Source organism: Brachyistius frenatus, unplaced genomic scaffold, assembly GCF_029030835.1.
Source record: "Brachyistius frenatus isolate BFR_SWC_R1_liver_20210118 unplaced genomic scaffold, ASM2903083v1 Contig_16, whole genome shotgun sequence".
NCBI lineage: Eukaryota > Metazoa > Chordata > Actinopteri > Embiotocidae > Brachyistius > Brachyistius frenatus.
This window is the reverse complement of record NW_027210615.1, coordinates 5687140-5699524: the sequence shown is the minus strand read 5'-3', so window position 1 is coordinate 5699524 and position 12385 is coordinate 5687140. Positions and strand designations below refer to the sequence as shown.

Genomic DNA, 12385 nt, shown 5'->3' with positions numbered 1-12385 from the left:
AAAGAGACACATGCCGATTGTCATCAGATGCACGACGCCTACAAACCAACCATTTAAGTACAGGGAGACACAGCCCATTTAGTTCATGATGATAGGACGCAGTTATGTCATGCAAAGTTATTTAGTGTGGAACCCTAACTACCTGGATCAAATTGATAGAATTAAAAAAAAAACATGAACCTTGGTTCAGGCCTCGGTCTAGATTTTGAGATGTGAAAACACCTCAATAATCATTTCATTTCACTTTTTTTTTTGCATTGCAGCTTGGCTGGACTAAAACAATGTATTGGAAAGAAAGTGAAATTGACCATAGAAATGAGTATTTACTGTATGTTGTTATGTGTTCTGTATGCTTCAGCCTTATGTTACCAGTTTTGGGATTAAATGACCTTTTTAGTATGCAGTTTGGCACAATGTCTCTTAACAGCTATGTTTTGGTTTAACCTTTAGCGCGTCATCTCAAGGATACTTGTACAGAGTCATTCCCTTGGTTTATTTAAGGAGAGCTGACAACTCAAAACACATGCTGTAGTTGCTATAGCAGCATGACAAAAATACATCTGATTGACAGCAGATCCCTTTGCTTTTACACTTGATCAAATTTAAATACAATTTATAACCACATGCATCTGACTCCGGGTATATGTTGTTGTATGATGGATGGAAAATGTTAGAGTTCCCAAGAGTGAAACCCTTTCTGTATGCAATTAACTTGCATCTATAGATGCTGTCAGAGATCTTATTTTATTTGTGGATGATTTCTCTTGAAGCTGGTAAAGAGAAGCTGTTCTACTCAATTTAAGGCTGACGGCATTATTATGTGTTTATGATTTCTGTCTTTCCTAAACTGTAAAATTGTTTGGTGACAGCTGCTAAGTGGCAGACTTTGGCTTGTTGAAATTCTTGCAATGAAACGTAGTCAGTGCAGTCCAATGTGTCATTCAGTGCTGTAATAACACATAAATAATACATTGACACGTTTTTAGTGTACACATCGGGCATATGTTCTGCAGCGTAACATTATTATGATTGGCCCCGGTGCAAATATTATTGGTTCCCTTCGCCTCAAATGTCGTAAACACAAACACACTGTCGTGCACATACATATACACACATTCAGCACATACAGCAAACATTTTGTCCATTTCCATTAAGAGCTTCTTATCAGAAAGTTGAACACTTGAGAAAAATTGTCATTAGGTGAATGCAAATTATCACAAATGACAGGGAGGGAGGTCATTGAAAAAACCACATTTCCCAACATGCCTTACATAGGTTTTGTTTAATAAGTCAGCTGATCTTTCAGATGTAAATTGACCCTGGTCACATTCACACAATTATACTGTATCATCAATGCACATCAAAGATTCCTGCGCTAACACCGTATAATCAGCAATGCAATATTGATATGAAATGACTATCACCAAATAATTTGTGTTTTCCAAATACCTTTTCCAAAAAGATTAACCATTTTGCATGGATTGTTTAAATTCAAGCTGTGAACACAATATCTACAAATGATCAATTTCTGTATTCATATCCCTTCGTCAGGCCTCAGATTATTTATCTGTTTTTTGGGACTTCAACCTCCAACTCTAATAATATCTCTCCACACACCTTTATTTTTTGTAATTTTTCTAAAGGAATATGATTGTAATACAGAAAAATCTGGTGATTATGTGTGTCTAAGAGATGACGTTCTCCGCTGATTCCCAACAGCTTTGACTCACCTGAAGATTTGACACACAGTAAATGACTAAAAAGATATTCATGTTACAACCAAGACAAAATGACTTGACCTTTTTACTACAGTTCAATACTGCAAGTTTCTGTCAAGTGAGATCTGAGATACAGTTAAGTATCAAATTACAACTTTATATAGTTCAAATGCTGTCCTATAATTGGCATTTGAAAACTGCAAGTATTGCCAGTATAGTCAGAGTCAATTCATCCTCTTTTAACTACTCTCGCTTCTCTCAGCAGTTCTTCCTGCCAAGTTTCACTAGAGTAAACTCCCATATGAAGGTTGGTTCTCACATAGAAAATTAACTTGTGAACATTCCTCTGCATGTGCTGACTCGAAAGCCTGAAATGCCACCCATCACATCATGTGAGATCAAATACAATCTAGCCAACTTGTGGGTGTCAGGACCTTTAAAGTAGAGCGAAGCTTTCATTTCATAATCATGTGTCTTCCAGTGAAAAGTAGCACTTTTTATAGTTTTTCTGTAAAGGTTAAAATGTAACAGTGAGGTCCTCATGTTTAACACATTCATTATTTGACACTTTAATTATTATTTTTGCAGCATTTGCAGGATTGTGGTCCTTATGAAGTTACTGTATATTCATTAAAATGTGCATATAGATGTTCTGTAGGTTTTAAGTTAATGTCTGGACATATGCAGTCAAATGTGCTACTGATTGAGGACACAAAATCACTAGTGTTGTCTTGCAAAAAAGTAGCCATTGGTAGATGTGTGGTTGGGGAGTAGATTTCCGGTTTGTCATACTTTCCCTACAGCTTTTCTTTACCTGATCCATCACACACTATGGCCAAATGGCCTGCGGTAATTTTCACTACATTTGTTGAAAGCTTGTCTCAATTCAATAACTTTCCCCTGTGGAGTGTCTGAGCTCATCCTTAAAGATAGGGAACTCTTGGATGGTCCAAATATCTAATATCTAATTGGGATGCCTCCTGGATGTCTTATGGACCCCAACTGGTCCATAAGACTGGTTAAGTCTGCTGCCACAATGAGCCAACTCTGGATAAGCAGCCGAACAGGTGGATGGATAGATGAAATCTTGTCTGTGGTTTACTTCTTGCACATGGTAGCGAAATGACTGAGAATCTGCATCAAACAGGAAAAGCAACCAGTTCCCAAACTAAAAGCTGGATAACTGAATTTACAATGTTGGATTAATACGTGGAAGCACCACCAACCCCTTTTCAGCCAATGCCCTAAAACAACATCTGCTTATTTTGAAGCAGCAAATGTGAAAGTCAGGAGATGGTATCATAGAGCAACTCATTGCTCAGACTGCCTAAATTACTATCTACTATCAAAAACATCTTGTCATTTGGAACCAAATATTTATTTTGAGGCTACATTCACACAAATACGGTTAATACGCATTACTTTTGCTACATTTACATAGTAGTACATCTCATGAGCAACAGTGAACCATAAATAGCCTCTACTCAACTACTAATGAATAGCGTGCGAGGAGTGCAGGTAACATAGATAAATTGTAGCTATTAGCGATAACTAGCATGTGAGGCATTTAGGGAACATTTGTAAATGTGTTTCACTCTCCCCATCTAAATGCATGAAAACTTTGGATTTTTGTTACAAAGTATCGTCATTTTCATAAAATTGGTATAGAGAAAGGTATTATTCAGGAACTAGTCTTGAAGTACTGGTATCAAAACTTTTTCATCAATATGCAGTCCTACACAGAGCAATCCAGTCTGTATACAGAGGAGGATGATGTGGGTGGATGATTCAACAAAACATTGGACTAGAATATTTGAGACCGCTGTTTGTTTCATGTCTCCAACCAACACTGTTTTTTGAAAGCATGACCACAACTGTAATCTTGACCACACAGTGATAAAAGTTCTACCAAACTCAATGCGTGAGACATTTTAAGCCGATCCTCTTTCTCTAAACATAATCAAGTCAAGTTTGTGGCTAAAGTGCACCATACCTTAACCATAGCAGTGTCACATTATGAAACTGTAACTGTTTTGGAAGGCACAGATAAAACAGATCAGTCATGAGTCACTGTGATTCCAAGCACTGTATTTTGTCTTGAGTTTGGGGAAATGTGCTTATTAGAACAAGTGACACATTCAGGTATGAATGGGGCCTGAAAACTTTTTTTTTTATTGCTATTGGGTAATATTGGGAGCAAAGTCTACTAAGTGCTCAATAGTTTTAAAGATAATGCATTTCATTTACATTATAGATGCTGGTGTATTATTACAGATGTGCTTTGCAAAATCAATGTATGGTTTGCATATATTGTGCGATTTGATAAAATAAAACCCCTAACGGTGGACAGTTTGTGGCTGCAGATGATGTCTGGTGGTAACTCTCTCTTAAAGGTCATGACAGTAAAAAAATGTCTGAAGGGATCTGTTAGTGTATTGCTGATGCTTGTGTCTACAGTGCTGACTGATTGGGTGTTCAGCTGGTCGGCCCCCTTCATCACTGATCGACGTGGGCAATGTGACAATCTGTCTTCAAGTGGATTTAGCTGCTCAGACTTAACTATATATAAACTGTAGTGAAGTTGATGCATACTGCACTGAAAACAACTGCCTTCAAATGGTGTTAACAGTAAACATTTTGCAGACATTGTATCTGATATGTTTTTCCAACATGTTCTACTAAGATAAAAATGCATACATGTGCAGTATGTTGCACATAAACATAATTCTTAGACAAGAGAATGTTGGAAGTGAGAGTAAAGCTTAGGTATTTTAATTCAGGGTGTGACTCAGTTATGCCCTACAGCTCAATGCTACCATAGTTCAGAGTCCTGGAAGCCAACACCTAGAGTTATTAAGATGGCTTTCAACAAGCATCGACAGTTCCAGTTCTGTGACAACACGAAATCTGGTCTTACTTTTAACTCTTTGTGTTCTTTTGGTCATAGTGACATTTTAAAGTTGAAACGTTTACGCCGGTGCAAGAGATATTCATTATGTGCAACTACAAAAAAAAAGATGTGTGACACAGAGGACAACCTTGATCATCATCGCAAATCATAAAAAAAACACAGAGTAGGATAACTTTTGAAGAAATGTACAGTGCCCTCGAGCAATCACTATCTGCAGGCCTGAACACATAAAAAACAGGGTGGTGAGTTTTTAAATAATAAAAGTGGAATTCTGATTTGATTTCTTTGTGTACTTCTGCATCTATTTATCCTTAAAAACAACTATATTTTCTCCCCCACTTAAAGGAAGTAAAAATTTCAAATTAATTCCATTTAAATTTATTGAAATGAAATTTGTGTTTTCCTTTAAATAACCATCATTGTATAACTGTAATCGCTGTATGAGCTTCACTATGCGTCTAATTGTGTGCAGCAGTAAGTACCTTGCTACCTGCAGGGAACCTCCTGTAAAACCAGTTTCCTCTCCTAAAGTATTATCTCTATGTGGCTACTCTATGTAACATTACTTTTACATTTCAGTCACTAACAAAATCAACACCACCACTTTTTCTCTTAAAGGGAGTTTTATTTCTTTCTATGTTTTTTTTTTAAGTCACATACTCTTCTTCTCATCCCCCCTCTCTTCCCCTACTACATGATGTCCACAACCAGTCCCATATTACATTCACCTACCAGGCTTCTGTTCTGTTAATCGAAATTCCTTTTTTGTATTTTGTTAATTTAATAATTTTAAAATGATTTTAGTACATATCTACAAGATGTGATGTAATTTAATTTAATTCATTTCAGGTATCAAAATATGTGTCCATTTTATGGTGTAATGCCTCTCCATTCCCACAAATATAGTTAAAGTGTTCATTCAACCAACTGACACAAAATGATATTTGTCACTCATCGTTGTTATTTGTCATGCATATCATTTTGGTTTGTTTTTTCCAGGTTTTAATATATATGCCTCTGAGAGTTCCACCAAGATACAACAGATGTTCTCATAGAAATCATTGAAAAGAAATGATACATTTTTATAAAAGAAATGTTTCTTAATAGTGCAGTGACTGCATAATTTGCACCACTGATTTAAATAGTGAATGTTCCAAAAATCAGGAGTATTAAACTTTGCAATCATGACTATTTAGTTGGCTGGTTATGTTTTATTATCATTTTTTTCTGTGATTATTTGATCACAAACGATCAGAGACTGTAAAGAGTTACACACGAGTATGCTAGTGTATTACCATCAGACATATCACGGTCAGTTTATATCTTTTGTCTTAAAATAAAAAGCAACGTAGAGCAGTGTGACATACACACTCATCTCAAAAAGCTCCCAGCTAATCAAATAAAATGCCTTTGCCAAAATGTCTTTCCTCGGCTCTCACCCCTGGCTCTGATGCCATTCCTCTGCGAGCATCTGGGTGTGTCTAGCCCGGATCACTTTACAAGGGTGGCACTGTTACCTGTCTGACAGGCTGAGTTGCTCCAAGCTAATCTACCTGCCTGCAAGTGCACCCTCCAGGAACCAGGTAATTGGAGGAGGGTGGAGGGGGAGGTGCAGAGGAGGTTGAGCTTACTGGGACCTCCTCCACAGTTGGAGGCAAATAAAAATCCATCCCGAGCGAGGACAAGACACTTCGAGGGACTTGACTCTCCTCTTAGTGTGCTCCACTGCTCTGCCAAACCTCTCTCTGTCTCTGCTCCCCCTTTTCTCTGTGAAATCTTCCTTTTTAGAAGAAACCAGCCATGTCATCGAGATCTATGTCCGTGAAAACTACCAGGACCAGCATTGGAGGAAGTGGTGGTGGTGGTGGTGGTGGTTTCAGCAGTGGTTTCAGCAGTGGCTACAGCAGTGGCAGCCGTATGGGAGGTGGAGGAGGAGGAGGATTTTCCTCAAGATCTCTCTCTAGTGCCATGAGGCCATCATATTCAATTTCATCCTCATCAGGTGGCTCAATGCTCAGAGCAAGCATGGGCGGTGGTTCTGGTTTTGGTATGGGTTATGGTGGTGGTGCTGGAAGCAGTTTTGGTGGTGGTGGTGGTGGTTTTGGTGGTGGTTTTGGTGCTGGTGGTGGTGGTTTTGGTGCTGGTGGTGGTGGTGGTGGTGGTTTTGGTGGTATGGGTTTCGGATCTGGTGGCGGAGGAATGGGAATACCTCCGATCTCAAACGTCCAAGTCAACCAGAGCCTGCTGGCCCCTCTGAACCTTGAGATCGACCCCAACATCCAGACTGTCCGTACCCACGAGAAAGAGCAGATCAAGACTCTCAACAACCGCTTCGCCAGCTTCATCGACAAGGTGAGTGGCCCTTTTCTGTCGGATACCCAAACAATGTATGTCTTATCTTCATGTTCCGCACCATTTACATTTTTAAGTGACTTTAACGTGTTGTACTCTAAAATTCTTTCAAATAACAATAGATGTTGAAATGAGTGTACTAAAGAAGGTAGATGCTGCAACAGACTTTCTCTAAGGGGCCACCTGAGCTCATAAAATATTACACAGCAACCAATCCAGACCTGAATATCATGCATACTCAGTGCCTACAGCAGCTAGCTCATAAGATGAATGCCACTGAGCACCATTAATACGAGCATAAGTTGGTCATTTGTCCAAAACTGCAGTGTCGGCATTTTTCATCTGAAACAGGGTTTTCAAAGCCCAAGAGCACTGCTCATTTAACTTCATCTGACCATAAGTGGCCCCCTGCCAGCTGTCTCTCTGTCTGTAGAGAAGCAGGAAACACTAGAGCGGTCGTATCCAGTTACCGATAGTTTTCAGTGTGAGGGGAAGCAGGGATCAAGTTATCACTTGTTCCCATAGCAGCAAGGACTCATAAGCTTTCAGTGGTGCTGCAAAAAGTGGAGTTTTACCTTAACCAACAAAGTGCAAAATAATTACACTTATAATTCAAGGTTGGGTTGATGTATAAAGGGTGTGCATTAACTTTTGTCATTTATTCCATGGGATGATGGGCGATACGATAATGCAGTCTTCATTCAAGAAGTAGAGAGGGAAGACCGTTTTTATCAGAAAAAAATGAACCACACCCTGCATGAGAAATTGATAGTTAGCTTTGTCTGCTGTGTGTAAAAACCACACCTCACTGTCTTCACACAGGTGACCTGTTCTCATTCTGTTCAGACCTCTTAATATTAAATGATTCAAAGGGGATTCACATTAGGAATAGATCAGATTTTTATTGAACGTTTTAGTGTAATATATCAGTTTTACAGAATTATTGGACAAATATTATATCTTTAAAGCATCAGAACTCATTTGACATGACAGGTAATATCTTCAGGCATGTTGCAATAATTACTGAGTGCTGAGGCAGGCAAGTTCACTCAGTGAAAGTATGCATACTGGAGGCTAGGGAGTGCCAATGTCAGGTGTTTAGAGGAGGGGTGAGGCTGAGGTGTGGCACTGTTCATCTTGCCTGGCCTTAAAAAAAAAAAAAAAAAAAAAAAAAAAAAAAAAACGCTTTCAGACACACCCCTAAAGAGCTGCCGTCTGTCTATCAGAAACCAGCATCGAAACATGTTCCTCAGGTTTTTCACATTTTCTCAAAATGATCTCAGTAGAGAAAGAACAGTTCAGAGAGTCTCCACAGTGGAGTGTTTCTAGAACATCCCTGCCCTAAGGGGTATTTAAATCCAGCAGCTGTATAATACTTTGCATACAAGAGATTTTTGTGTGGGAAAGTCACACACAGGTGTGGCCCGATGGATCACCTGAGGAAAGTAAAACGAAGAAGACAAACATCTTTGCTTGCCTCTGAGTGAGCATGCCCAATCCAGCAGGAAAAGATTATCGTGTTTGTTTTTTGTTTTTTTTCGTTTCCCAAAAGTAAAAGATAATGAGAACAGAGTAAGTAAACACATTGGTAGATTAGTGTCAATGTCGTTCTAATGATGCAACGTTAGATCATCTGAGTGCTATGGTTTTGCAGTCCTGTTCAAAGTAATACATCCATCCAAAGCAGATCTAAACTGCAAATGATTTTATCGTTTTAGGTCCGCTTCCTGGAGCAGCAGAACAAAATGCTTGAGACCAAGTGGAGCTTGCTCCAGGACCAGACCACAACCCGCTCCAACATCGACGCCATGTTCGAGGCCTACATCGCCAACCTGCGCAGACAACTGGACGGGCTTGGCAATGAGAAGATGAAGCTGGAGGGAGAACTGAGGAACATGCAGGGACTGGTGGAGGACTTCAAGAACAAGTGAGTTTAAGGATGCACTCGTCATGGGATACAAAAGCTGACCGACAGTAGATGATGCCTTCAGTCATTTTCCATAATTTGTCCACTGTTTTTGTCAGATATGAAGATGAAATCAACAAGCGTGCTTCTGTGGAGAATGAGTTTGTGCTTCTCAAGAAGGTGAGAGTGGATCTGCCATCATTAAGCACAGTTGATGCATGAATAATTGCTTTTCGTGTGACCCATCACCAATACAAACCACATCTTTCTTCTCCTCTTACAGGATGTAGATGGTGCCTACATGAACAAAATTGAGCTGGAGGCCAAGGTTGACGCCCTTCAGGATGAGATTAACTTCCTCAGAGCTATATATGATGCAGTAAGTAATCGCCACTGAATGCCACAAATCAAGAACAGAAATAGATGCTGTATCTTTAATTCAGTTTTTAAAAACCTCATACATCTTGTGTGCAGGAACTGTCTGAGCTTCAAGGACAGATCAAGGACACCTCAGTCGTTGTGGAGATGGACAACAGCCGCAACCTGGACATGGACTCCATTGTGGCTGAGGTCAGGGCTCAGTATGAGGACATCGCCAACAACAGCCGAGCTGAGGCCGAGAAATGGTATCAGCAGAAGGTATGTGGAGAGAGTCTGCAATGTAAAAAAACTGGAATGGTCTTTGGAATTTGGAATAATAATTAGCTTTAATCTTCTTCCTTCAGTTCCAAGAGATGCAGACCTCTGCAAGTGCGGCCGGAGATGACCTTCGTAGCACCAAGAGCGAGATTGCTGAGCTCAACCGTATGATTAGCCGCCTTCAGAATGAAATTGAGGCAGTTAAGGGACAGGTAAATAAATCATGTTCATAGCCAATGTTGAGCTTATGTTGAAAATAAATGCTTAGCATGTAGACAGCATTTTTAATGAAAAATAAACGTTCTAAACTTTTGCTAACTTTCCAACCTGCCAGAGAGCCAACCTGGAGGCCCAGATTGCTGAGGCTGAGGAGCGCGGTGAGCTGGCCGTGAAGGACGCCAAGGCCCGCATCAGGGACCTGGAAGAAGCTCTGCAGAGAGCCAAACAGGACATGGCACGCCAGGTCCGCGAGTACCAAGAACTCATGAATGTCAAGCTGGCCCTCGACATTGAGATCGCCACCTACAGGAAGCTTCTGGAAGGAGAGGAGTCCAGGTAATAGATTAGCTAATTTAATCTTCTGAGAGACAGACCAAGAGCATTGCAGTTAACACAATGTGGTCTACCTTATCAACAGCTAAAATTATGAATTTGTGTCCCTCCCTGTAGAATTGGTGCTGGTGGTGGAAATGCAACCATCCACATACAGTCATCAAGCAGCGGTGGTGGTATGTATCAACTTTTACTGTATCTTTACGATTCAAGTAAAAAATGAAATGAGTGGTTCATCAGCAAAGCTTTGGTTAAGTTTTAATGAAAAGAGAATACAATGTAAGAAAGTTGAAATTTCCTTCATCTCTTCTGAAAATATGTTGTTCTGATCACCAGGTGGCGGCGGCGGTGGCGGCTTCGGCGGCGGTATGGGATATGGCGGCGGTATGGGAATGGGCGGCGGTGGCGGCGGCGGCGGCTACAGCAGCAGCTTGAGCATGGGCGGCGGCGGCGGCGGCGGCGGCTACAGCAGCAGTGTCGGCTACGGCATGAGCAGCGGCGGCGGCGGCGGCAGCGGCTTCAGCAGCGGCATGAGCAGCGGCGGCGGCATAACCTCAAGAAGCAGCATGTCGGTCTCATCCCGCCGCTATTAAAAGCCACAGCCATTTCTCTCACCATTCTTCCTCTTCCCTCATTTTGTTCTATTCCTCTTGGCTCCACTCAGAAAAGCTTCCTTAAACCCCACCACCTCTCCCCGCTGACACAGAGCAGTATCAGAAACATATGGCAGAGCCATGTAACGCTAGAGTTTTCTTTGGCACTGCATACCTACAGAGAGATGACATCCAAATGCGAGTAAAGGCAGAGAGATTGTTGTGAGCAGAGATTTGAGTCAGTCCTGTCTTCCTTTGAGCAGTCAGCCTGGTTGTCTTTTGGTTGCTGGATGTTCTGTTTGTGTAGACAATATACTTGTAGTGCCACAACAGATAATCCTTATAAAGCAACAACAACTGCACATAGTGACAACAAGTCTTTAGGTTTGCACCAAACCAAGAGCAGATGTTGTCCTTAGCCTTGAATTCATAAAGCCTACATGACAGGCACCCATCTGTTGTCACACCTCCTCTTTGTTTGGTGTTTCTTCTGTTGTCTCACATCTGTCATCTTGTTGTGCAGTTTGATATCATCAAAAGCAATCACATGTAACACTATCACATTTGATGTTTGGGATCCTGTTTTTCTTCTCCTGCTTTGAGAGAAAAGGAGCTCTCCACTACAGTATATAAATGGTGTTTTGGTCATCCTTTACTTCCATTTTCACTCTGCATAAAAAAAGAAACAAACAACAGATAATGCTGACTGGGACTACCAGATTTATTGTGAATATGTACCACCAAAGCATCTGGAATAAATCTGTGTTCATATCCATCTTGGTATCTGTTTGGTCTTATTGTTTTTGCTCTGGAAATTGTGAATAACTAAAGAAATCAGCCTTGGCTGTTAAAATGATACTCGAGCATGACACATAAATTAACTTTACAATGAGAAAAGTGAGTATGAGTAAAGTACAGATGGCTCAAAGAGCTGCACTTACAGTATTTCCGCATGTGTAAAATGTCAGGCTTGTTGCGCCTAATTGTGATTTCTGAGCAAGGATTTGGGAAGGGTTTCGTGTATGTTAATTCAATGTGCTGCTCAAATTAACATTCACTTCAAATTTGGGAAGGAGTGGTTCTGAGTGATTAATTGCTCCTCAGTTTATATTTGTAAAACATCCTGCTGCCTCTCCAATGTAAAATCAGGGTAAAACACTGCAGTCTTCCGAGGAAACAAAAGTGTTTCTTTGAAGGAAGTTGCACTAATCCTGTAATCACAACAAAGTAATGAAATGACTTACCTAAAATCAAAAATCTGCTTTGTTTGGAAGCCAATTGTGGTCCAATATGAAACTCAAGCGGTAGCCCACCATGACCTCACCCACTGGTTTCTGAACCGCCATTTTAAAGCCTCAGGTGTGGCATTTCAGCTGTCGCCATCTTTTTTTTTTTTTTTTTACGTTACATTTAATTTAGCTGACGCTTTTATCCAAAGCGACTTACAATAAGTGCATTTCAACCATGAGGGTACAAAACCCAGAACAACAGGAATCAAGGAAATACAATTTCTTCAAGGAAGCCAAACTACAAAGTGCTATCAGTAAGTGCCATTTTAAGTGCTACTAAAGTTCTACTGTTCAAGGTAAAGTCGGAAGAGGTGTGTTTTTAGTTTGCGGCGGAAGATGTACAGAGTTTCCACTGTCCTGATGTCGGTGGGGAACTCATTCCACCATTTAGGAGCCAGGACAGCAAACAGTCGTGATTTTGTAGA

The 12385-nt window shown here is 40.5% G+C and overlaps 1 protein-coding gene across 2 annotated transcripts; it reads left to right on the top strand.

Moving 5' to 3' along the window:
* The first annotated feature begins 6308 nt into the window (after positions 1–6308).
* Positions 6309–11446, top strand: krt5 (keratin 5). Of its 2 annotated transcripts, none has more exons than XM_069694108.1 (9): positions 6309–6981; positions 8700–8908; positions 9007–9067; positions 9171–9266; positions 9362–9526; positions 9613–9738; positions 9861–10081; positions 10196–10248; positions 10415–11446. In XM_069694108.1, the coding sequence occupies exons 1-9, from the start codon at positions 6430–6432 to the stop codon at positions 10669–10671; spliced, it is 1740 nt and encodes a 579-aa protein (XP_069550209.1). In that variant the 5' UTR covers positions 6309–6429; the 3' UTR covers positions 10672–11446. The 2 variants fall into 2 exon arrangements, with proteins under 2 accessions (XP_069550209.1, XP_069550208.1); XM_069694107.1 differs by having other exon boundaries at positions 10196–10251.
* Positions 11447–12385: the final 939 nt, after the last annotated feature.